This window comes from Leptosomus discolor, chromosome 1, assembly GCF_034619465.1.
Source record: "Leptosomus discolor isolate bLepDis1 chromosome 1, bLepDis1.hap2, whole genome shotgun sequence".
Classification (NCBI taxonomy): Eukaryota; Metazoa; Chordata; class Aves; order Leptosomiformes; family Leptosomidae; genus Leptosomus; species Leptosomus discolor.
Genome location: NC_141391.1, coordinates 205263080 through 205290114, shown reverse-complemented (window position 1 = coordinate 205290114; position 27035 = coordinate 205263080). Strand labels below are relative to the sequence as shown.

The following is a 27035-nucleotide window of genomic DNA, read 5'->3' as shown; positions in this document are numbered from 1 at the left end:
CTGCAGAGTTCTGTAGTGCTGTGGGTTCAAGGCCACTAGAAAGTTCCTGTCTGCAAGTTCGTTTCTCACTGCCAGCTCCTGTTCTCGTGTGCTGCAGCACTGGGTATACATGTGCGTTTGTTTCTGGATGGAGCATAAATGAAATGCAGAGTTCTCCCTTTCTTTCCCTGCTGCTTATTTTAGTGTATACTGAGTGACTGTTGTTTTTTTTTTTCTAGTTAAAAAAAAAAAAAGAACAAACCAAAACAAACCCAAAACCCCCACCTGTATTGAGAATGAAGGGTTCCTCAGCATCATTTTTTTCCTTTGTGTTTCTGGTTACAAAGAAAGGTGACTTGTTTTGAGTGTGACTCCACTGGAAATAAACAGCACATTTGGCAATCACTTGAGAAGAAATCCTCACAGTAAAATGGGAGTTTGTGATCCAAGGTGGTTATTGTGGTACAGCTTGAAAAACAAGATAACTTGTTTTCTGTTTATCCTAACCACATGATTTTTAAACTTTTTTTCAGAGCCATAAAATTGATATCCGAACAAACGGTGGCAAAGTAATCGGTCTTGGAACACTTTATGGAAATACAGATATTCGTGCAACAGAGAAGGGTGTAAGTAAGAAGTAAAACTTCCTCTCCAATGGCTTGTTCAGCCTGACTCTTGCAAAATGACTCAATTTTGAAGAATGTGTGGAGGAATACTTAATGACCCTCATTGGTTGATTGGGATTTCACTGTTAACTTAAATTTATCTGTTTAATTATCCTATCTTATCTTATGCTTAATCTGGCTTAGGAAACAGGCTCCACAGAAAGAGCAGTAACAAGCACATGATCGTTCCATCAGCACAGAGGTTGTGCTAGCTGTACAACTCGTCAGTTTTAATTATACAGACCCTCACAACACTACAGAACTTTTTATTTGGCTGATATCTAGGCACCTGCATTCTGCAATAGGCCCATGAATAGTGGTTTGATACTTGTACATGCTGTACACTTCCCACGTTATTTGGTTGTAATGTATGGAAGAGTAGAAGGTTTTCTATATTTCTTGCAGCTGAGGAAATATAATCACATGTAATCTTGTTATGAGGGCCAGTGAGAAGAATCATGAACAGGAAGAGAGTTTCATAGCGAAGTAGCTTGCTTTTTTCAGCAGATGGCAGTATGAGACAAACCTCATACTGCTCTAGTCTGGTTTTGTTTCTTGCCATTAAGCAGTCAGTTCTCCATGATTTAAAATACTGTAGAGCTAGGCTTCGTTATCTAAGACTACAGTTCTCACACCCAGTCTGATTTTTAGGCTCAACTTGGATGTTGAGGCATCATAATGTCCATGCACTGGGTTGCATTGGGATCCATTAGACCTGAAGCATTGCTATATGAACATGTGGAACCAAGCCAAGTCTGGAAGTAGCTTGGATGCCTGCAGTACTCTGTCAGAATCAATAGGTACCCTTAAAACCAGCAGCACTGGGGGGAATCAAAGAGTGCAGGGGGCTCTCCCTAGCCAAGGACAGAATTGAGACCCAGCTATTAAGTTCTAGGAGTCCAGAACTACCTCTGTGAAGTGCCATTTGGCACTGTTGTACACCTTGTAGATTGCGTTCTGAGATCGTGTGTTCACTTGCACAGAGCCAGCTGTGAGCTGTTCTTCATGTTCTGCTGTAAACTAAGCAAGTTGCCATTGGAATTTCCAAAAAACTGTCAACACTAAATTACCTGCATTTCTTTGTAGTGGATGCTAGCCTGCCTTTTATGTACAAAAGAACCCAGAGGCTGCTGTAGCTGTACTGTTGTTGGGGTTGTTTAGTCTGGAGAAAAGGAGGCTGAGGGGAGACCTTAGTGCTCTCTACAGCTACTTGAAAGGAGGTTGTAGTGAGGTGGGTGTTGCTCTTTTCTCCCAAGTAACAAGCGATAAGACAAGAGGAAATGGCCTCAAGTTGCACCAGGGGAGGTTTAGATTGGATATGGGGGGAAAAATTTCTTTACTGAAAGAGTGGTCGAGCATTGGAACAGGCTGCCCAGGGAAGTGGTAGAGTCACCATCCCTGGGGGTGTTTAAAAGGTGTGTAGATGTGGCAGTTGGGGACATGGTTTAGGGCTGGACTTGGCAGTGTTAGGTTAACAGTTGGACTCGATGATCTTAAAAGGGCTTTTCCAACCTAAATGATTCTATGATTGATATTTCTTTCATCCCAGCAAGACCACCTAGCTTAAAGCAGAGTGGGTGAGGGCTGACGGTGACATGATCTGTTGATGCTACAGTTCGACTGATCAGTGCCATTTGGTTAGCAGTTCCCTTGGGACTATTACTCATTCGTGGAATTAGGATCCATCCTAAGCCACTAGCAGCCACAGGAGGTGGAATAGAGCAGAGGTAGTTTACAGCTTTCTTGATGTATCCTCCGTCTTCCTGCAGAGGGCTCCTGTTGGCAGGGTCTGAAAGCTGGAATCCTTACTTTCTACCAGTGAATAAGATTGAGTGCAATCTGGGAAGTGCTTTGACTGCTGTGAATTCATGCAGTTCACAACATAATAGCATGGTGGTGGTCTTTAAATTAGAGTTGTGCTGCTTAGTCATTTGTCCCAAGTTTGTTACACCAGTGCAGTCCATGGAGTTTGTTTCAAATAGTGTCTTGCTGGTGTTGATAAAAAGTGGATGGTAGAGAAATAATTAGGTCCGTATCTACATGAAAACATAGTTCATAAAAGTGAGAAATGTAACTGTTTTGCTTTGAGCCTCTAAATGCCTTAAATCTAACTTCTTTCTTTCAGACACACTGTCCTTGTGAAACAAAACAAACCATGCTGATTAAGTTGAGATGCTTCTGTGTGATCATAAATATTTATATGGTCTGTAATATTGCTAGAAGTCACCCTTACAGTTGTAAAGCTGTAGTAACTTGAGAGAAGTGAGTCATCTTAACAGGAATTTACAGCTATGGAACAGTATTTTGGTTTATGTTATTTGACTTCTTATTAACAAACTTTGTGTAGTTAGGAAGGACAGTGTGAGATTTCTTTTCTCAATTGGCCACTTCTGTTAATAATCATTCAGCCTTATGTCTCCTGTGTGTGCTTGTATGAGATGTTTCTTCCATCAGTTGTAGTCATAGTTATGTAATTATGGCTCTGTCAGGATTTCCAGCCCCCTCCTGGAGGTGGTGAGGGAAAGCATGTGGTAAAATACACTGAGCACTTGAGAAACAGAAATTTTTTTTTTTTGGGGGGGGGGGGAAATGCAGAAGACAAGAGTAGAATATTTGAGCAAGGATAGCACAAAAAGGAAAGCCAAGAGGAGGGCTACATGGGGAAGTTGTTGTTCATGTTGTATTTAAACATAGCAAGATCTTAGTTTTCATCTTGAAATGTGTTCAGGTGCAAAAACATTCTCAGCCTGATTTATGAAGATTGACTGACACTTTAAAGGGTAAGAAACTGATGGAACTTTGAGCACATAGTCAGTCTCAGTAATTGCAACTCCCAAGGCTCTACTCTCAAGGGAGGGAATTTTTCCAGAAAACCTGGTTGTTCAATGGACAAAAATAATCAGATTTGTTTGACTGGGGACTCAGATAATCTGTGCCGTGGGGACTTTTCTATAGCACTTATTTAGCAGAGCCAAATATCTATATTCTGCCAAGAATTCATAAACGTTAAAGAATTTGGGACTGAAAACATACTTAGTCTCAACAGAAAGCAATTATTTTTGGTTTTTATGTTTTGCCTATCTAGAATACTCTTTTAGTCCTACATGAGCAAGGGTCTGACTTCCCCTCACCCTGATTTGTGTTATTTTGAAATAATTGTTCATTGTATTGGTAGATTTTGTTTTATGCTTTATGGTAGCTAGCTGACTCGGTACTTCTTTTTGTCATGTGCTGAGACAACTCTTCTTATTGCTGTGCAGTTGAGAAAGGCAGTTGAGGCTCAGAAATTAGATGAGTTGGTATGTGAGCTTGTTTAGAATAAAGCACTTCATTATATTTAAGTAAGATAAATATTTAAATAGAGTCAAAACTTGTGTAACATAGTAACAGACGTAGCTTTTTGGGCTTTCCTGTTCCCCTTCAGGAATGCCACAAGGCAGCTAGTTTGCACCCAGACTATGCAGATATTTTTATTTTATTTCCTCCCCCTTAAAGTGTGCCTCACTCTATTTTATTTTGTGCTGATGGCAATGATGGCCCTGCTAAAATTGGAAAGGTTCTTTGCAAGTTGTTTAATTCTCTTGAGAACAGATTTAGATTGTAGAGCCTAAAATGACAGTGGCTTTTCTTCTGCTTGTTGCTTTGTCCATGTGCCGCAGCAGGTTTATGCTTTGCCATCCTGGGTGAGGGAGGGGTGGAGTAGTCTGTGGGAAACATTCTTAGGACAGATGCAATGTAATCTTATGTTTGTTAAGGCCTCTGCTTATTAGAGTTTTGTTAGAAGCATTGAAAGATTGAAAAGCTGAATTGCTGTCACTTTCGGTAGTGACAAATTATGCCTTAGTATCATTGGTTTTGTTTACTGTTGACGCTTGGATTCTGTAGCATAGTTCTAAGCAGCATCACCTGTAGAGATTGTAGGCATTGACTGTCACATCTCTCCTCCTAGCACAGCACTTTGGTCACCAGGATTTCCTAATGGTTCATGTATCTCGTTACATTCTTGGAGACCTACTTTGTATTGTAGCATCATGTCAAAAGTCTTCAGACAATAGTACGTTCTGTAATCTTGGGACTCAAGGTGTAAAGATGGCATAAAGCTCAGTATGTATGGATTGGTAAGATTGTGATGTAATTGCGTAGTCCATACTAAACCAGTCTCTTTAGCGCACTTCCTGGGACACAATGCAGCATGGAGTTTGTGCAATACTAGTTGCTGTTTGTCAGAATACCTCTTGCTTCATCCATATCTTATTCTTTATATAATACAACACTGGAAGGGTCAGTAGTGTTTTTTTTTTTTGTCCTAGCTCTTTTCCACAAAATAACAATGCTAAAATGCCAAAGTGAATTTAAAGGTAGTTTGACATAAAGCACGGTTTGATGTAGAAGACCGTATATCATTTCATGTAATGAATAAGGATTTTGCTGAGTTCACTTACAAGTCTGTGTAAGCAAAATAAAACCAAATTGAATTGGGGTTAAGTATGAACTATTGCATGATTCCATCATAACTCAAGTTTAACTGAGGAAGAATAGAATTAAATTCATATGATAGTTGCACAAGCATGTTTTGTTCAGATAGGCGTAGGTTATCTCACACGACTGGTTACTTACACATAGATAATCTTATCTATCACCTTTTATTCCCCGAATCTATCCATAGTGCAGCTTTTCAAATCTTATACTTTCTCTCCGTTTTTATTGGAAAGAAGTAGAAATAGAAATCTTTATCCCTCATTTTTCGAGGCTTTGTATAGCTTAAGGCTTAAGTCCAAGAATAGAGGCCTGATTAACCAAAGTAAGATGCACAATTGTACCGAGAAAAAGAGCAGCTCTGGCTTTCTTGCAAAACTTCACCAAAGCTATGTCTACAAAATGTGCCAGTTAAAAATCTGCATAAACAGCTGTATGTAACAAAGACAGTGGACATTTCAGTATGTGGTGGCAGAAAACTGATGACCAGTGCTTAAGTGTCATAATGCTGTATGAATGTTGAGTTTTCATTATTGAAGCTAATACTTCTTCTTTTACTTTTCAAAATGAAGTGCTTTGTTTTTTAAAAATAAATCCAGTTTTTCTTTCTTCCGTTTGACCATTTGGATTCTTCACCTCTATGATGGATGTAATAATTCATGGGAATGTTGTGAAGAATTAACTTGTTGGTCACAGCTCTTGTGAGGTAAGGAATGAGAAGGGGAGCAGGAGAAGCATACACGATCTGTATGCTATGATGTACTTCAGGCTCCACATAGCCATAATCTGTCTCTTGGTTCCAGTCTCTCAATTCATATCTGTAACTTCCATCAGCAAAAATCTTGAAATAGTTGCAGTAAGCTCTTTTGCACATTGGCTATTAAAATCAGGGACAAAAAACATCCAAGTTGCACCAGGTACTTCTTCAACATGCAGTGGGTATTTCTGAAAGGGAGCATCAACTTGCTCTACATTGATTTATAGAATTTTTTTCATTCACACTGTGTTTCCACAGTGTTGAATACATATTCTGACTGGTTTAAATTAAATTGACTTCGAGAATTGTGGTGTTATCAAGTTTTTCTTTCATCTGTTTGTGACTATTTGGGTTCTTCACCTGTACGATGGGTGTAATAATTCACAGGAATGTTGTAAAGAATTATTAACTTGTTGGTCAGAGCTCTTGGATGAAAAGGTTTTTCATTTTGTCTTGTGTAGCTTTTAACTAAGAACTTGAATCCATTTGTTTTGCACCAACAACTGCTTTCCATTTGGTTTGCCTCTTAATAGTGTTACTCCCCTTTGCCTTTTCAGACTGTGATGACAAGTTTTCCATTATGTTTATTTCTCTTAGAGCGTGAATATAGAGAAGCTGCAGGGGACATCCATCAACATATCTACTGAAGATGGGCTGCTGAAAACTAAGTATCTCTATGCGGAATCATCATCTCTGTCTTCAGTAGCTGGTGATATTCTGCTGGGAAGTATTCATGGTAAGAAGGAAATGCTGTCACAAATTCAGCTGCTTTGATGGTATTCGCAGTGTTCACAGTAACAAATGGACTAATGCTATAGACTGTCACTACATCAGCTGTGCACAGTACTGTATTTGCTGGAGACTGAACTGAGAACTAACACTGTATTCTTAAAAAAATTTATAAGCACACTTGCAAAATAGCAAAAAGTGTATATTATAGCAAAGAAACATCAAACATACTAAGGATGTCAAAATATTTTGAAATTCAGCAATGAAAATTATACGGAAAGTAGTAAAGAAGCTTCTCTTCCCCTCTCTCCATCCTTTATGTTCTTCGTAGGAGAAGTAACTTACAGAGTTTTGTCTTGGTACGAAAATGAAATAACTGCTGTACTTAGTGACTTACTTCCTTAATAATGCCTCATTGTCATTGAGCTGAAGCACAACGTGAAAATAAATAGAATTGTATCCAAATTATACAGACATTACTTGTGTTACTTCAGGATTATTTTCATGAGCTCTCTGTTAAATGGTTCTGGAACACCTAATGTTATTTTAGCTGTTTTCTTTTAAAAACAATTGCATGTTAACATTTGCTTGGTACTTCTAGTCTATTTTTTCAGAAAAATATTTTCTGTGAAATGTCATGCTCTGCAATCATGTTTTAATAGTAAGAGCAAATACTTTTAGTCTTTTAAATTGTTATATTGTATATATATTTATACACACACAAACATATATTAATGGAAAGATAAACTGTTATATGTTAGAAAAAAGTTGATCACTTTCACTTCTAGCCTTTGCTCATGAGGTAGCTCAGTTTTAGTACTAGTTTTGTTTCTAAACACTTGAACAGATTGTTTCTTGAGCAATTAAGCCTACTATTCGCTGTAACTGAGGATATGCTGATATAGTTGGCATAAAACCAGCACATCTGTGTAGAAAGCTGAGCTAGACTTCACTGCTTTTGCATTGAGGACTTTGAAGTCAGGGCAACACAAACTTTACAAATCCACCTGAGACCTATGTTGTAATTGAATCTCAGGCTGTACAGTTCCAACACTGTCAGTGCCCAAGCTTTCTTAATTGCTTTGTTGCATGTTTCATACTTATACAGCAAATGAATAACACATTCTTTTGAAGAAATTGGTTTTGAGTCATTTTTGTCAGCTTCTGTAACAGGGGTTGGAAATGTCAGGTGCCATTGAGCTTTTGAGCTGACACGTGACAAACAGAAGGATGACAGCTCTGAGACCGAAAAGTATGCTACTTTATCCAAGGGGCTTTTGCATTATAGTGAAACACCTGCCCAAAGGGGCACGTAGGAGAAAAAGGAAACCGCTCTTTGCAACTGTGCCAAACTAGGTCTTGGGTTGAGCTGCATTAATTATTAATTTATTTTATCTATGAAATAGTTTAAGTTGGAAAGAAATTTATCTAGTCCAAACTAATGTTTCAGGTAGGCTCAGTTAGAGCAAACTTGCTCATGGCCTTGTCTGGTTGAGCTTTGAATGTTCTCAAGAACAGAGATTGCATGACCTTTCTGGGTGACTTGTTCCAGTCCTGAGTTACCTTCAGCTGTGAAAAAAACTTTTTTTAATCGTATTTTGCATTATGGCAACTTGTAACCATTATCCCTTCTTCTTACTGCATCACCATGAGCAGAGTCTGTCTCTCTATACCCTCCCACTAGGTAGTTGAAAACCACAACAAGATTCCTCCTCGGCCTTCTTGTAAAGCAAAACAAACTCATCTTTCTGAGTTGCTGTAGTGTGTTCTGGGCCCTCACTTTAGCACAGCAGTGTCTTTCTTGAGTAGGAAGCCCAAAATTTGACATAGTATTCCAAATGCAGTCTCACAAGAGGGCTTTACCTGCTGGCTATACTTGATCATACAGCCCAGTATGAAGCTGACCTTTACTGACTCACACTGAAGTTGATGTCCATCAAGATGTCCAGCTCCTTACCTGCAAAGCTTGTTTGCAAACAGTCAGCACTCAACTGTATCTGCTTTACAGGGCTGATTTGTCTCATATGCAGGGCTTTATATTTGCTTTTGACCTCTTCTTCTGTCATAGGCCGATAACTGTTTCTTTAGGTGAGAGAATCGCACTGGAAAATACGGTTATTTAAGTTACTTCATATATTTACACACTAATTAATATATTTGAAAAACTGAACATATAGATGCTTTATCCTGTCAGTGACCTGAATATGACAAAGTGAAAAATCTGTAATGTTTCAAAGGTAGTACAGTATAATGCTTGAGCTTGGCATTCTGTAATCCCTTCTGAAAAGAATCTGATAGGTCAAAGTATGCTCCATGAATTTCTGGATTTCATGGTATATAAGGTGGGATTGTAGAAATAAATTTATTTTTGGTAACTTTTTAGGCATGTCTGTACTCTAGTCTGATGCAAATTTAAAATGTGAAGTTGAAGTGGTAAAAAGTTGCATGTGGTTTATTTGCTTTTTCTGTGCATCAGGATAATCCTGCCACCCTGAGAGCCTTCAAACAAATTGAAGGAATGGAAATAATACAATGTAGAGTGATGCCTTTATTTATATCCCAAAAGCTATCTTTTGCCCCTGGTCCTATGCTGATCCTGACTTGCAATACTGTAGCTTGAAATTTTATCGTGTTTATGGAGAAGCCAAGCTTGTACATGATCAAAAAGTTAACTGTTTCATCAGAAGCAATTAAAAAAGGAAACACTAAGCCACTGTTATCAATATTTTGTTAAACTATAATCTTTTGGACTTGAGAGTATTGCATTATAATGCTGAAGTTAGTTGGATGTAATAATCAGACTAGTAATTAGCTCTAGTCAAGTCTTTCTCTCTTTGCTCTTGCTGTGTCCAAAAGATACTTGGCTAGCTTAAAAATGGTGAGTTAAGTGTTAGCCTTCATGGAACAATTGCACGACCAAAAGTACACTTCTGTGCACTGTCTGTAGATGGTGCAGATAACAACACAGCAGGACATTCCTGTCTGCTTTAAAAGCAACTTTTTGTTCTAGCTAAGTGTTTGAAGTGAGCCTATCACACTAGTGTGTTTACATTACACAACGTTAGTCCTATCTGCCATATAAGTTTGTGGTTAATAGGAGTTTAATTTCTCCATGTTTAATATTTTTCAAGAACCTGCTTAGCAAAACGGGGAGGGGGGGGGGGGACGACCACAGAAAAACAAAGAACAGACCGGCAAATCTGCAGGTCCCAGGGGCTATATGCAGACAGAGTATAATGTAGCTTCAGTCCGTGGGATGTTAGCTGACTAAACGCTAGGCTTTTTTGTCGTTGGTACAAAAATAAGTACTAGCCATGATAAAATGGGGAAAAGGGTGGGATAATTATAGTGTGCCTTTTAAAAACAGCAAACAGTAAAGCCAGATGTCTTTCAAGTTCATTGAAATATGGTTTTGTTTCGACTCTGATTTTCAGAACCCTTAAGTATTTTGTACAGGATGTGCTTGAAATGATGAATTTCAGACTATTGATGATAGGCAGCTTTTTTAGCTTTCAATCCACAAACCACCAAGAAAAACACTACCGGTTGCGTACAGTGGAATGCATTCTACCCTAATGGCTGTTTGCTACTGTGTAATTACAGACAATGGGAGCAGAGCTTGATTTTTGCAAATTTTAAAGGCCTCTTCCAAAAAATCTGAAAATTGGTGTATTACTAAATTGGACTAAATTACTGTGATCAACCTTATTTGTCAATCTGTTATCCTCCTCAGAGGATGATGGGGTGGCAGGAATGACATGCTGTGGTTCAGTTTTTTCAATTGAAAGCACTTTTTGTGAGGCAGTTGTACATGTGTAACATACCTTGAACTATGGAAGTTTCTACCAACTTTAAGACTGTTAGTAGTACAGATGGCTTTTCTGTCATGAGGTACGTCTGTCCTTCCAGATTCTCTTGCTGCCATAGGTAAAGGACAAGAGTATGTATTTTGAGATTTTAAGGCTAAAACACCAGTGCCTGTTCAAAGTAATGCAACTTTAGCAGGAGACCATTCTGGATTTTATGCCTTACACACTTTTTTGTTTGACGTTCTCCAGTTTGTCCAACACACTCAGATCTCACAGAAGTCAGTGAAAAGCATTGACAAGGGGTCATCATGCACATAAAAATAAGCTTGGAGGGAGTAGGTAATGTTCGGTGAGTCCAGGAAGTAGCCTTTGAGGGTAAAGCAAAATATCCCCTCCGGTTGGGGGGGGGTGGGGGGTGGGGCATATATTTGTGTGTATAAGAGGTAAATAGAAACTGTTTGTTAGTCACCATATTTAACTGCTTAAATCATCTGTAGTGCTGTTACAGGCATCGGAGCAATTGGAAAAAAAAAAAAAGAGCCCAAAATAAAATACTGTGCTTTATCCTCACCATGCCTCTCTGCTCTTCTTTCCCTCACATCCAGTCTGTGTCTTTAACCTTCACGGTGTTTTACTTGTCTGGAATCACTTCATTGTAAGCCACGTATGTTGAGAGTTTTGTTTGTAAATCAATAATAGCCAAGCAATATAACTGGTTTATGATTTTTTTGCTTTTATATGCAAGTCAGGTATACTGCTACAGCTATAATGCCCTTGTTACAGGATTACACTACTTTAGTCTTTGTTATGATTTCAGAAAACAGTTAAATAATATGCTTTTAACTTTTTTTTTTGCCTCTTCTTTTCCTGATAGGTAACACCAGCCTTCAGACCAAAACAGGGAGTATCACAGTAGGTAGGTCTACCTTCTGTCTGAGATACCTCTTTTTTCACTCTTCCCTTCTCCTTTCTAAAAGCTAAATATTCACAGGGAAAGTAAAAAGGAGATGATTCCTTGCAGATGTTTCTGCCTACTTCCTTTTGAGGAGTAGCACCGATAGCTGTGTAGCTGGTGGAGAACCTTTCCAAATGTGACTGTTGGCCTTTTGCAGTTGGGCAAGGCACACACTGTCTAGCTTTTGATACCACAGTACCCTCTGGGCTTTGCACAAGTTAGCCTGAGTCTAGGTGTCGTCTCTTAGGTTAAGATGGGATAAAATACATGAGAAAACACTTAAGTGTGCATCAAATGCAATCATATTGCCTTCAACCTAGTTCTCACTCATATTTGTTGATGTCAATGATTATCTATGTTTAATTTTTATATCACAAAGCATTAATCACTGATGTATTACATATTGGCGGGGGAAGGCTTGTGATAATTTAAACAGTGTTTCCAAACTATTATGCTAACCCTTATTTTCCCTTCAGAAATAAAAGCAATTTGTACATTTTCTTTCAGGAACTTGAGCTTTTATACAACAAGATAACTCAGAGTTATCAGTTATGGTATATATTATATCAGTTGCATTATTCTGGGAAAATATTAGCGCCCTTTGACCATTTTATAGTGCGTCAACACAAAAGTGAGAAACTCAAATTCTGATTGTTTCTATGGCAGAAAGTTGAAGTGATAGAATCATAGACAAGGCTCAATGTCTCTTAAATGTACATAGAAGGATTTCCCTTTCTGTAAATAAACATGATTGTTACAGGCTCAAATCTCAAAGAATTCTGCTGATAGTAGTAACCATGGTCGCTCACTTAGCATTGTTCAGGGACGAGCTGTACTGTTAAAACTGTTCCTGTGTTTCTAAGCAATCTATATTAACATTCCTGGAAAATTAATGCAATACACATTCTTACGGGTTAGTCATTAAACCACAGAATTGAATTAAGCTTGCTAGTCTGTTTTTCCTTCTGTTAAATAAACTCATAGAACATGAAGAGTGTTTAAAGAAAGGTTTCTTAACACAGGAGGTAGCTTTTTCCATCAACAGATGATGATTATTTTCCTTAATTAACCAGGTTCAGCTCAAACATTAAGACACATCTTACAGTTGAATAAACTTTGTTTCAGATTTCAATTCTGAAAGCACTAGTTAGACTTAATCTTTTTGTAAAGAGCATTAAACATCACTTAGATTTTTATGGGTTTTTCCAAAGGCGAATAACTCTTAAGATCCAATGGTTCAACTCTAACAGCTTCAGAAAGAAAATGTAGCTTTAAGTGAAAGGTTTTTGTGTATGAGAAATTTAAGCCTCAAGATAATTTGCTGGGTTTCCAGACACCTGACAGGGATTTACTGGCAGAAATAAGAACAATTCAGATCTTCCAGCTTCCCTGTCTAGGTTTTCATAGGGATTTAGTTATTTATTTCACTGGAGGCAGAATTTTAAGTTAACTGAAAAAATGTGCTCTTCTCTAGATTTTGGGGATGTATCCTTAGCTTTTGAGAGGTTTATTTACAAGTCAAACTAAAATATAGTTGAGTGTGCTGGATTTTTTTTCAAAGTATTTTTGGGGAAAAGACAAGCAACTATATTGACAGTTTCTTATTCTTGTATAATTCTACATTAAACCAGGAAAACAATGTTGTTGTCTCGCACTCCCTTTAATTTTCTGGTTTTTAATTATTTATAGAATAGTTTTGTTATTTTTATTTTAGTATTACTTGTAAATCTATTTTTATTTTTTGAAGACTCTATCCAAAATTCAGTCCAGTTTTAAGCATCTGGCATATGTCTGTTTCACACTGATATTGTTAAAATATGAAAGTGAGGATTCTTTTTTTCCATATACTGTGAGCTTTGTTAGTCACGGGCAAATTGTTTTCCAACTGTATACTAGAAGCTTTTTGTTTCTAACAAATGTTCTATGGGTTTTGAATGGGTTTTAATTTAAAACAACCAGACCTACTTTGTACTTCTAGTTTAAGTTACTACTTAAAATAGTCATTAGAAATTGGAATAATCTTACAAAAAGTAATGGAGTACTTTGTTTTTAGAAGCATCGTAATCTTTCAAACTTTTATTTGGTCAGTTCATGGGAAAACCTCAGGAAGTTGCAGAATCACAGAATGGCTGAGGTTGGAAGGGACTACTGGAGATCCCCTTATCCAGCCCCCCTGCTCTTGCAGTCTCTAGTCTCCAACCTCCTGCTCAAAGCCACGCCAGCTGTGAGGTTGCTCAGGGCTTTACCCTGTGGCCTTGAAAACCTCCAAGGATGCAGACTGTGCGGCCGTTCTGGGCAGACTGTTCCACCGCCTGACTGTCCTTGGGGTGAAAATCTATCCAGACCGAAACTCTCTTGTTTCAGCTTGCATCTGTCGTCTGCCGGGCTCTCACTGTGCACGGCTCTGCGGAGCCTGGCTTTGCCATCTTGATCGCCTCCTCGCAGACACCAGGGGCTGCTGTCAGGTCCCGAAGCAGTCCGTCCTCCAGGCTGAGCCAGCCTTCGTTCCTCAGCCTCCACTGATGGGGAAGGCGCTCCGTGCCCTGACTGTCTTGCTGCTTCTCTGCTGAATTCACTCCAGTTTATTGATGTGTCCCTTCTCTTGCGAGCCCCAACACTGGATGTTGTATTTTTAGGTGTGGTCTCATAAGTGCTGAGTAGAGAGAGTTAATCCCTTCCTTGATACACGGGCCGTGCCTCAGTACCCTCAGTACTGCCAAGGATACTGTTGGACTACTTTTCGGCCAGGGCACACTGCTGGCTCATGTTCAGTTCTGCTAGGATTTGCTTATTTCTCAATGTCATTGCTATGGTGTGATTATGTATTCTCTACTTTGCTGCCAAATTTTCCCCTACCAGCTAAAAAAAAAAAAATAAGTATTGTTTTTCCTTACTGGGTTACTTATGTTTAACCCAATTGTGCATTGAAAAAATGAATCTTCTGTGTTTGGTATAGTCAGAAACAATAAAGCTTATGGTGACTGGTTTTTTGTTTCAGAGGGGAGGAAACAACCTTAACCAGCTTGTAGGTAGCAGGGACTTATTCTAGCAAGGAAAACTGTATATTGAGATCAAAGAAAACTTTCACTTTTTTTGGTAAATATGTCTGTGTCAGTTTGCATTATTCTGCTGCTAATTTCCTTTCTCAATAACCCACACTAAAGGCTTCAGTGACTTGCTGTGTGACAAGAGAATGTCGTCAAAAGGTGATTCCCGAGTACTGAGAGAAAACACCAGTTTTATTTTAAGAAGGGAGTCAATTATGGAAAATAACTACAGTATTTAAGACAGTTTTGGATCACTGAAGAATAAAACAATAAACAACTTGGTGTATTTAGAAGTAATGTTGCATCTGTGACTCTTTGTCTTGAGGATTCAGTTTAATACATGATTTAGGGATTTTTTTAAATTAAAATCCTCACTTCTGATTTCCACTAAAGGCATTTTCTGTACTTCATAAAGTACAGCTCTTAAGTACTTTTAAAAAAAATTATCCATGCACACACTTGTCTCTTAATAAGAATTAGTTCTATTGATCTAGTCTTTGCCATCTAGTCTTTGCCATCTGCTTGAAGTATGTTAATGTTCTGTCTCTCATATTGTGTCCTTCATCTTCTGACCTTATTCTGTGTTCTGCCAATGGCAGACCTGTATTTTTTTTCCAATTGTCCCCATACTTCTTCCATGCCATCCTATACTAAGGGTGCTGCTCTCCAGGCAGGTTGGAGTCAGCTTTTTCCTGTCCCTCAGGTGTCAGATTATGAGAAATGAAAGTTTAAAAAAAAAAAAAAATTCCACTGTGAGTTAATATCTGCTGAGTTACTACTTGGTTTTATCATCAGTCTTTGTTTCCATGTGCCCCCTTCCTCTCTTTGTGTCCTTTTGAATGTAGATTCCATGGTATTCTGGAGAGCTTATGTCCTGAGGAAACTACTTCCAAAAATTGGACCATACAGAAAAAGTAGCTGCTGCCTGAGAACAGTAGGCAGCTTAAAAGAATAAACTTTTTTGCTTCTGTATGTGTTCTATTAGCAGTAAACAATTTTGGTGATGTTACATTGTGTATGTTTTATAGCATCTCATATCATGATGCTGAAGATGCTGGATTTTGTTACAGTAGTATTTAAATTTATTTTGTATTTTGAGCAATATTTTGGTTTTTCAACTCTTGGTAAGATATGTCTTTTATTTTGTAGAATGCATATCTTGCTATAGTTCTCAATACCTATTTGTTTGTAGGAGAAAAATGAAGAACTACACCGCCCGTTTAATCCAAAAGTGGATACTTATCCAGACAGCAGAAATATAACTAGACATCCAAGTATGATCCAATTGTGATAACTTCTAACAGGCAGTATTTTCCTACAGATATGTTGTCTGAAACTCTTTCATAGGATGTCACAAATGGAAAAATAATTGATTTTTCTGAAGAATGGTTTCCTTCTCCCACTAGTCGGTGCACTGAAAGCTCTTGATAACTGAATGCAAAATGATCTCTTATGTCTCCTTAAGTACTCTTGCTATTATTTAATATACATTAGATACATTCTAAGAAATGCAGTATCCTATAAATATCAGGTTTCTTCATTGTATTTCAAACATGCATTTCCCACTTAGCCAAAGTTAATCTGCAGAAATTTGGCTAATGAAGATTTAATTTCTATGGATTTAAATCAAGGGAACAAATCTTGAAAGTCTGAATCTAGACTTAAGTGTTTATAGCTGGACTTATGTATTCATCCTTCTTGGAAAGAAGAAGCTATGATATAAGAGAACTGCATGTCTCATGCATGTTAAAACACAGGGATGTATTTAGTGTTGTAGAATACTGTTTATTTATGTATTAAATCTGGAATGCAAAACCCAAAGTGCTTTTCCTGTTGAGAACTGCCAAGCCAACTTAAAGAACCCTGTAGTTTCAGGGTTTTTTTCCTGAGTAGGTCAGCATTCTCCTTAAACATACTAAAACTAAGGCTAATGTTTTCTTACTACTCCTTTACAAGTGTTATAAGCTATGAATTTTGAAACTGTGAAAATGAAATCCTGAAATCCTGTTGTTAAAAATAGGCTGTTATTTACTTTTATCTGTAGTAAAAAGTAAGTTTTAAAGCACTTGTCATAGAACAGAAAACATAACGTTTAATAAATGTGTCTAGGCTTCACCAAATGGCTGAGGTTGGAAGGGTCCTTTTGGAAGTCGTTTGGTCCAGCCCACCCCCTCAAGCAGGGTCACCAAGAGCAGGTTGCCCAGGACCATATCCAGACTGGTTTTGAATGTCTCTGAGGTGGGAGACTCTACAACCTCTAAGTATACCAGTGTACACACACCTTTGTAAGATTCCCCTGAGCCTCCCATCTTCTAGTCTGAGCAGTCCCAGCTGTCTCAGCTTTTTCCTCTCTCCTTCCGGACAGGTATCCCAGTCCCTTAATTGTCTTTGTGCCTTTCATTGGAGAGACTCCAGTATGTCCATGTCTCTTGTACGGGGGAGTCCAGAACAGGACACAGTACTCCAGGTGTAATGCACTCATCCAGTGCTGAATGAAGGAGAAGGATCACCTTCCTTGACCTGCTGGCAATGATTTGTCTAATGCAGCCCAGATACTATTTGCCTCCTTTATGGCAAGGGCACATCACTGGCTCGTGTTCAACCTGGTGTCCACCAGGACCCCCAAGTTCTTTTCTGCCAAGCTGCTTTCCAGATGGGCAGCTCCCAGCCTGTACTGGTGCCTGGGGCTGTTCCTGTGCAGGTGCAGGACTTTGCACTTCTCCTTGTTGAACTTTATGAAGTTCCTGCCGGACCATTTCTCCAGCCTCTCCAGTTCCCTCTGGATGGCAGCACGACCTTTTGGCATATTGGCCACTTTTCCTAGTTTCATGTTATCTGCAAACTTGATGAGGGTACATTTTTCTCCTTCATCCAGATCATTAATGAAGATATTAAACAGGACTGGACCCAGTACTGACCCTGGAGTTCACCCCTTGTTACTGGCCTCCAACTTGAGGCTCAAAGATGAGCAGTTTTACATAATTTATTGAAACTTGCACAGGAGGTTTTATGGGTGTTTCATCTTACTGGCTGTCATGTTCCTGACTAGATGCACCTGTCTCTTCAGAAGTTGCTTTTGCCCTATTAGTCTCTTAAACATTTAAAATAGTAGAGATCTATAGCTAATTGGTTTGCAGAGATGATTAACACAGTATAATATAGTCTGTGGAAGAAGGTGTGTAGATGTGGACAGTGTGGATGGATATTCAAAGGGGAGGATCCCATTTGATCTACAGTAGGACAGAGGCTCATCAAGGTCAGGTTGTACTTGGTACACTGTATTATGATGCAGGATTGAGGCATGTGATGATTTTTTTCAGAACAGAGTAAGTTACCCAGAAGAGACTATGACCTTTAAAACCAACGGACGTAACTTTAAAATCTAGGTAGAAAATAGATCATTTAGCGGTAAGAAAATAATCTGGACAATTTAGTTAGCAAAGGAATTGTTTTCATGAGAGATTTCTTTGCTTTCGGTGTTACATTGTTTGTTTTGCCGGGTCCGGATGGAGTGTATGGTAAGGACTGCTAATGGTTTTTCAGTAGTATGTGCAATAAGTCTGTCTAATGTATACATTTCAGTTTCTCATAACACTTTTCATGTGACAGTTTTAGAAAGATGAACTGAACCAAGAAAATTGACCAGTATTTATCAAGAAATGATACTAGGTAGCAAGTTAAGTAGAAATTAAATCTTCCTTATGCTTCAGATACATTGGAATCTCACACTTTCTCTTATCTTTAACCAAATCATAATAAATATTTTATCTTTTCCTGTTGAAATCAGTTTTGTCACTGATTTTAACATGAGCAAGGTCAGACGTTATGTGCTATTAGGAAAAGTAAATACGTTTTTGCTTAGATTTAAGTAAAGATCATTTGTGTTTAATCCTTTCTTCAGTACTTGGCTTTATAAACTGAAGGAAGAAGAGATAATGTTGCAAATGATGTTTCAGTTTTGTTACCTTTGTGGGCCTTTCAGTAGTCTTTAATTGTTTAGTCTTTCTCAAGTTGTGTGGCCTAGGTTTTATTCTTCAAGCTGTACTTATTTTTCATAAAGCTTAGCAAAAACTTTGTCAAGGACATCTTGCTTCACTGCTTGCTTTTTTCCTTTTTTTTTTTTTCCTGTATTAGTGAGTTCTTAAATAGCTGAAGTTGCTCAACTGCGACCATCTGTTCCATTTCCAGTAGAACGATTCATCCTTGTATTTCCCCCTAAGCTCTCAGTCCTGAGCAAACTCTGAATTCAAACTACGCACTTTTTTTCTTGTTTTTACCTTCAGTTATTCACATTGATCTCAGCTAGCACTGGGTGTACAGTTAAAAATAAATTGCCATAGCTTTGTTCTGTCATAACTATAAAATATGTATTGTCTCCGTTATTATTTATGTATTTTGTCCTACAAGATTGTGTTACTTAATATGGGGCAATTTTTCTTGTAGAAATACTTACTTATTTCTTTAAATTTGGCCTTTTTTTGTTATATAACCTTTTTGCTGTTTTTAATCCATTTTCTGTTGCTTTTCCCCTTCTCATTTGCTTACAGTCATAAGAGACATAAAACTTCAACAGCATCTTTAATAGGCTCTACAGAAGTGATGAACACCTTTGAAGTCTCTTGGTGTTCTTATTTGTATCTAAGTATTTGCATTTAACATCATATCCATAAAATTCTTTTCATAAATCGTATTCAGTTGTTTCCATAAAATATATTTCATATTATTTCCATTGATCAAAGCTAAACAGGTATTGTAATGTCAGCTTTAGTGTTTAGTTAGTGCTGCCAAAGTCCTCAGTGTTTTTGAAACTTTGCTGTGGTTTCTTCTGCCGTATGGAACTTTCTGTTTAGTGCTGTACTCTGGGAGTCAAAGTCTGGCAAGTCATCCTCCCAAAACAGCGTTATCTAATGGAAAAGCCTTCTGCTTTCCCTCGAGGTTGTTTGTTCTTTGTTAGGTTTTTGGGGTTTTTTTCACTTTCCAGGTAAATCTGTGCCTTGGTGAACCTATGCCTACTGCCCTCTTCCTGCATCCTTTATTTACGTTTATGCCTTCTGCAAACAGAATCCAGTCTCTCACAAGCTGAGAACTCTTTTTATTTTCTTCCCTCAATGTATATTAATTGAAATTCTAGAAAAGAACACTTTGTTCAGTCTTGCAGAGGGGCTGCTAGATTAGCAAAACGCATCTTTCCACGGTGAAGAATCTCACAAGAGCTGCTTTTGCATTTAAAGAGTGGGGAGAGGAAGGAGTCACTAAATAAACATTGGTCCCTATAAGGCACCGTCAGCTGGGGGTGATGTACAGACCCTCAGCAGTTGTTCTCCCTGGAGAGGGTCGCTGTGCTATCACAGGAGACTTTTTTTCTTCCGAGTGCAGATAAAGGAACTAATTGCATGTTTTGTTTAGAGCAGAAGCATCAGAGGCTGGATATTTCTGTTGCCAGCAAAATCTCTGTCAATGTTATGTGGGGACTCAGTGATTGGCTGTTACTAAATTTGATTGGGAATATCTGCAAAAATAGCTTTTACATTAAAATGTCAAGGTGGTACTACTAAAAACATTCATTTAAAAAGGTTGATTCATATAAAATTTTTCTGGTTTAGTGACTTCAACTTTCTAACTTAACTATTATGAACAATCTTTTAAAAAGTCACTGATAAAACATTTCATTGTCACTTACACAAGCAAAACCTTTTTTTCCAGTTCATTAATTTCAATTAATGAAGAGTTAATTTTTTTTTTTTCAGATTTGGAACAGAACTTCTTTAGCATGAAATCTTTTGAGATGTCAGGAACATTCACATCCAATTCTAGTTGTTGCTGTTTTCTAGTTAGCCAAAGATGGTCTCAGTTTCTCAGCTGACCTAAATATGGATTGGCTGCTTTTTTTAAAGTTACTTTCCCCTCCAAAGAAATCCGTTTTAGCTGTGGGATAATAATCCCTTTCCATGTTTTTACTGTTGTATGTAATACACTGATCTTCAACATCTGTGCTTGAGATGTGGGATCAGAAAAGCTCCACATGAGCTTGTCTGGAGCTAAAATTGTATGGCAAGCGTAAGGCATTAATGCTAGATATCCTTGTTATTAATCAAGTTCGTTCTCTCAGGTTTGATTTTTTTTTAAATTTTATTTTAGCTACATCTAAAAGTTCAACTGTGGTTTTTTTCTATGCACATTTAGACTCTATGAAAAACAGTCTCTATCAGTATTTCAAGATTTCTTGCCGATACTTTCATTTCTAGCATTGTATCTAAAGAGGTATGTCACTGCCTGCCTTTTGCTCACATATATATGAAGCATATTATATGCTTGTTTAGACTTGCTTCATCATTTCTTTGCAATTTTCATCAATTATATGACTATGAGTAGTTCAAAAGTTAAGTTTTTTAAGTTTTTAAGACTTCACAGTAAAATTGTGGAAATTTATGTATTTAAAACTGGAATATATTGTAAGTAATTAAAGACTACTCATGTTATTCAATTGAGGCTTCTTAAAGGCTTTCTATTTGCAAAAATGCTTCTTAAGAAACTTTTGCTACTAAAGATTTCAGCTGATAAGGTATAGAAGAAAAGGTAAGCCCCTCTATTCCAGGGCAAAGAACGAATGCTGTTTTCCTATGTATATTCAAGTGCAATGGATATCTCAAACGTTTGTTTAAAATTCAGATGTAGTGAATCAGACTTTACAAAGCCTGAAATGCAGTTCTTATGTGTAACAAGGTGTCACAATGCACAGCTGCTTGTTTTTTGCATGGGGTAGCTTTCCTGGGTAAACTCCCAGTGCAGAGTCTGAGCAAATGAACTCTTTTGGAAGCTAAAGTAGATCTTAGTGTTCAAATTTTGTGCTTGGTCTTTGCACCAAGCTAAATGCATCCCTGGAGAAAGAGGGGAGCGTTGCTGAGGCCTTGTAGATGGTACAAGTCCAGTAACAACTGCAGGGCTATGGCGTTGGGACTGGTGTTGGCTGCAATTCTCGACTGGGGAGTTAAGCTTCTTCAGAAGTATTTCTAAGAGAAGTCTGACATTCAGTAGATGAATATAAGATACTTCTCAAACACAGAAGAATTGGCAAAATCAGTTAAAATAAAGATTATAGCAAAATTGTATTTAAAAAGAGTGAATGATACACAAGTTTTTTATTTTCTTTTTCCCTTTTTTAGATTCATCAGATGGAAGTCTAAAAGCTTCTACACATCATGGAACAATAGATGTTTATGTCAGTCAGTTAAGAAAAGTGGATCTGAAATCCCAGAAAGGTTAGCAAACTAAAACAAATATTTTTTGTGGCAGTTTGTGATTTAAAAGAAAAGGGGGTAAGGGTGGGGGGTTTTTGTTTGTCTGTAAAAAATAGTTTGTGATTGTTGGTTATCTACATTCTCTTTTACCACATTATTGGAAGGTGTATATAAATACTTCCAATACAGTAAACTCTGTAAGGGGCAATGGTTCTTAAAATGGATTACAGAACTACTGTATTTTTCAATACTTTCTTTTTTTTTCCCTGGCAATGTACCCAGCAGAATTCTGCAGAGTTGATTTGGATTACAGTCTTCCTTTGCCTTGAGCACAGCTTGCTCCACAATGCTGATACATGTATGTGCAGTGTGACAACTGACACACGTTTACATTTCTTTTTCCTTCCTTTTTGGGTGAAATGTCCCATTGTTGAAACTGAAAGGCAGAAAAACAAAAATGAGAGTGCCTTACCTTACTATTCTTCCTTTTTTCTCACTAAAATTTCGATTAGTTAAAAACTTATGCCTAAAGTTGGATTCATAGTTTTGCCATTTGGAAGATGAGATACTGTAAATGACAAAGTGCAGAATACCTCTTGTTAGTCCTGGTTTTGCAAAAAAACCCCACTACAGCATTTTTATACTTTAACATCGTGTCAGGCACTTCAGGTGGTTTAAATGAACATGGTGTTTGGTACCCTTCTCTGGTCTGTGAGACAATGCCTATGCCCTGTTAAAGCCTAGCAGTTGTTCAGAATGGGAATAATAAAGGAAATGCATTGAAATCACTTGTGTGCCATTCTTCTATACAAGCTATCCTGGTTCCATTGGTGCAAAGAAATTTATTTCTGTATTATTTCTTAGTTACCTTTTGAATCACTTGTTATTAAGTTAGTGTCTCTTTCAATTAGTAGCAAAGAGGAATGTATTTAATAAAAGCTACCTAATGTTACTTTCAAAACATTGCCTGACAACTCTTCTGGCAGCCCAGTTTATAAAGGCAAAGTTGATGAAGTTCTGATTTTGTTTACCCTGTAAATTCAGAGTAACTGCTGACAGCTGCAGTGTAGAAAATGTCCCATTCGTGATATATTAGCTGCATGTGTCTTGGATTTTATGAGTCACATCACTGAGCAGCAACTCTCCAAGGAGGACCCAAAGATTGAGACCTTTTCCTTTTCTTATCCTAAGTCTTTTGTGTATCCAGCAAAACTTGGGCCTCAATCATACTGACAGTTATTTGTTCATCAGGACTGTCACAGGCAAGTGATTCTGCTGAACCAAAATTGCAAGCTAGGGTTGCTTGCTGACTGCTATGTAGTTGTTGTAACATCAGTTCTCTTACCGTGTTCTGCTTCATCTTTTGGGATGTAGTTAAAGAAACTTTTTAATGTTTTTCTACAGTGAATGTGGGAATTGGGCAAAAGCTAAGGAGCACGTATACAGAAAGCGTATTCTGAATTTTGGTGGGCTTTTGTTCTAATGTGTAGGGCACAGCTACCAAACATTGTGACTGAGTAACTCCAAATATGACTGATGTGGGCAGGTCGGGGGCCCAGCATCTGCCTTCAGCCTCATGGTATTTAGGGGAAGCAGAAGTCTGTCTTTAATCTCAAGGGTAGAATTATTCAGGCCACCAAAGCTGCCGTTTTGCTAGTAGTTTACATTTTAGGGATGCATAGTCGAAGCTGGTTAGTCACTTTTGAGACTACATCTGTTCAAGGATGGGAACAGCTGGCCCTGTGCGGTAAAGCAAAGACAGTTGCTAGTGTTAACGGTATGTAAGCGGCAACTCATCGTTCCAGAGGAGCAGCTCTTCCGTAGTGTGACATGCAGTGGCTGGGTTAGTTGTCAAATCCGATCCCTGGTCCTTGCTCAGGAGTGTAAATGTGCAACTAGAAGATGAAACTAAAATCACAATACTTGTGGGATCTATTAGATTTGCTTCCCTTTATCATTCCTGTAATAAGATCCTCTGCCAAGAGCCATTACTAGTAGTATATGTCAATGTTAATTTTCATGTCTGCCAAGGAGATACTGTGACACCATTTTCTACATGTGGCATACAGTATTCTGGTTATGATAAATGAAGTATTCTTCATTTATCCTGTCAAGAGACAAAAGAAGAGGTTACTGTCTCTGAAGCCTTTAAAAACGAAACGAAACAAAACCCCAAAAAACCCAAAAAACCAAAAACCAACCAGCAACAAAACCCAACCAAATGACGGTTTGTTTCCAGTTACCTAAATTACCTGTTTCATGCTTTGGTGTCAATGTTAAACTAACTAGCTTTCATTTAAATTTATACCAGGCTCAATTACAGTCAAGGTACCTGCCTCTCTCAAAGCCTATTTACAGTTGTCTGGAAGAAAAGTGGATGTGAGCTCAGAGATCCAGTTAAAAGAAACACAGAGTGCCTCCAAAGATGACCACGTAACTATAAGTGGTAAGGCTTACTAATCTTGGCTTCTGATGTCTGTCTGGCCTTAGTCAAAGGCATCTATGTTTCCTTATGAGTTTATTGCTTTTGGCTGCCTCTTGTTTCATCTGTTTCAGCTTCAAATGTTTGCTTGTGCCATTGTACTCCCCATGTTTCTAGATGACTTGTGGATGCAAACAACTGATTCTCTAACTAAAGTCTTAGAGCCACATTCATCCTCAGCATTATTCCAGTGAATTTGTGCGAGGTAATTCAGGGCTGAATTTGAACCGTTGCTTTGTTGGCTTAAACAGTCACATATAATAAATTGCCAGGGAATGACTATTAAAAATATAATGAAAAGTTTTCTCTGTCTCTGTTGGGTGGGAGGGGAAAATAAGAGGGGTGTATGGCATATTTATAAATGTACAGTATAGATGTTAAACAGTGCAGGACAGGCTGAGAAACAATGGGTGGGAGATAGCTAGAAGAGCAGAAGCTAGAGCGTGGAGGAACAGAGAGTATGTGGAAAGGTGCCTGCAATTACTGGAAGTGTTCTTCTAATGTATTTAAAATTGAACTCTGGAATCCCAAGTCTTGCTGTTTCCTGCTTTAGAAAACAGTTGTACAATTTATTGTCAGGGTGTGTATTTCTTTCCTCCTCTGGACGTGTCTATCTAGAAGTTAAAGCTGTTGTTGTTACCAATTATTCAGTTTGCTCAAGAGGAAACATTAACGTAATGTGTCTGAAGGCTCCAGCTTTGTTTTTGAATGTGTTATGTCAGTATGACCTGATATGATAGCAGATTGGGTGAGGCTACGAGTTTTTATTTGGTTTTAACGTAAGAAAATATGGACAAAACTACTTTTCCTCTCCCATCTTGAAATGTTGGAAGTGTATGTATATGACTTTAATATGTAACCTGCTTATATAAAATAGTAGTCTTGAAATGTATAGGCATGTCTCTTCCTGCCTTGAACAGTAACTAGCATTTAAATTTACTAGTGGTATTAAATACAGTTTCTTTAAAAACTATGGTTAGAAGTTTTTGAGCTAGAAACCTGTGGAAGGACCCCAGTTTCTAGCAAGGCTGTATAGAACGAATCGCCTCAGCAGTAAAACAACACTTCCAGTGAATGAGGACCACGGGCCAGTCAATCATCTTGTTACTCTGGCAACATTAAAACAAGAGTGGTGTTTCAGATACACACAGCTGAATGGCTTCTCTGGTTTCACGGCCCAGTCAGTGTTTATGTAGTCGTAGTTATTGCTGAAGTGGATGCTGTTTTTCAAGCCACCATTCTGTATGGAGGCCAAAAGCAGCTCTGATCAGTTAACTCTCAAATACACATATCCCAAAGGCATGGAAATCAGCAAGTATTATGCAGAGGCAACAGCATTGGGCCACTGATTATCAGTTGTTTAAAGAGGTTACAGCATTGCACAAAATTATTAAACATAAATCTAAATTAATCTTAATACAGGTGAATGAAAAACAGACCTTGGAATGGATTTTCTGCAGGATACAATTCAGCTAAACTAGTGCTGGCCTGAAGTATCTTCATCTGACTTTATACCTGGCGTTTTAGCTTTATACCTGCCTTTATAGCAGCTGTCTCCTCCCTTTTCTTCACTGATCAGTAGGCAGCAACAAACCTGAAGGAAGATCAAGCAGTTTGTTTTAATATTTCCTTTGCTCCTTTTCTTACCATTTTGAGAACAGTGCCTCTCCTTTCTTTGCCAAGTCAGTAACGTTCCTTTGGCATGGCAAGGGAGATGCTCCCTGCTTTTCCTTGTCTTCACCTTATCCCTTGGGGACAGTGTATTCTTTCTGCAGGCCAAGCACTTGTTCCCTCATTCTCAACAATCTCTTCTTGAAGTTGATATTTGAGAATTTTCTTCTGCAAGTAAATTCTGAAATAATTAAAAATAATTTAATACTGTTTCTATATAATGAAAATATTATGCGCTGTTGAAGTTTTAGGTACAGAGTCTGTAGCTGTCATAGAATCATTTTGGTTGGAAAAGACCTTTAAGATCATCAGGCCCAACTATTATCCTAACACTACCAAGCCAAGTCCTCCTGCTGCAACTGGAGAAATATAAAATGGAGAGAGAAAAAGGGTTTTGCCAAGTGGAAAAAACCCTCTGTATCACAAGAGCATGGCAGTCAATTTTTATGCTTCTGAGCTCAAAGGTTAGTTTAAAAATAGATGAATTTTCAGAAACTGTCCAGTTCTCATGTGGATAACACAGGAACCAGCTGCTTTCAGAGAGCTTTACTTGCCTCTGGGAATATTGTGAGAGATGTTAGAGAGGAGGCTCTCCAGTGGGAAGACAGGGTAGAGTTCTGTGGCTTGGGTAAATGTGCACCTAATCTATCACCCACTCTGGGAAAGCCTTCCCTTCTGCTATTACTGCAGCTATGATGTGTGTCATCGCCTTGCTTGACAGCTCCCAGTTCCACGCTGAGTGGGGAAGTCAGTACACTGTAATCCCACAAGCAGGGTTTAGTCAAACCAAGAAGTTGAAGGCCTGGAGTGAGTGCTGTAGAGGCAGAGCAATGAGAGTGTGAAGAAATGTTTTGCTTTTTTAGAAAAGAGACTTTCCTGCAAAGTTGGGACACTTGCTTAGAAAGGGAAGGAACTAGAGAGCAGTGCCAGGGAGTTTACCCTTCAGAGTAATTTGCAAGGATAAGACATCTGTTTCCATTGACATCAGTAGTCACTCTTAGACATAGTATGTATGGTATCATGAAATCTGTTAAAAAAAAACCTCATTTTTTTCATGTCAAGGCATTCTTTTCCTTTCCCTAGCAAAGAGGGTAGGAAAAGAGGATTCTGCTTAGCCCTTGCTGCTCGATGTCTGTGCCTTCCCTGTGTCTCCAGGTCTGCCTGTATTCTTAAATCAGGTGATTTAAAAAGCCTGTAGAGATCATTAACTATATCTGGAACTATATA

The 27035-nt window shown here is 38.1% G+C and overlaps 1 protein-coding gene across 1 annotated transcript in view; it reads left to right on the top strand.

Annotated features, from left to right (window-relative positions):
• FAM185A (family with sequence similarity 185 member A) overlaps nucleotides 1–27035 on the top strand; it is a 47093-nt gene that overhangs the window by 12740 nt on the left and 7318 nt on the right. The window contains exons 3-7 of the mRNA XM_086474326.1: nucleotides 513–605; nucleotides 6475–6613; nucleotides 11290–11331; nucleotides 21581–21676; nucleotides 23967–24101. Coding sequence (XP_086330452.1) covers nucleotides 513–605; nucleotides 6475–6613; nucleotides 11290–11331; nucleotides 21581–21676; nucleotides 23967–24101 — 505 coding nt within the window. The remainder of the gene's footprint in view (nucleotides 1–512; nucleotides 606–6474; nucleotides 6614–11289; nucleotides 11332–21580; nucleotides 21677–23966; nucleotides 24102–27035) is intronic.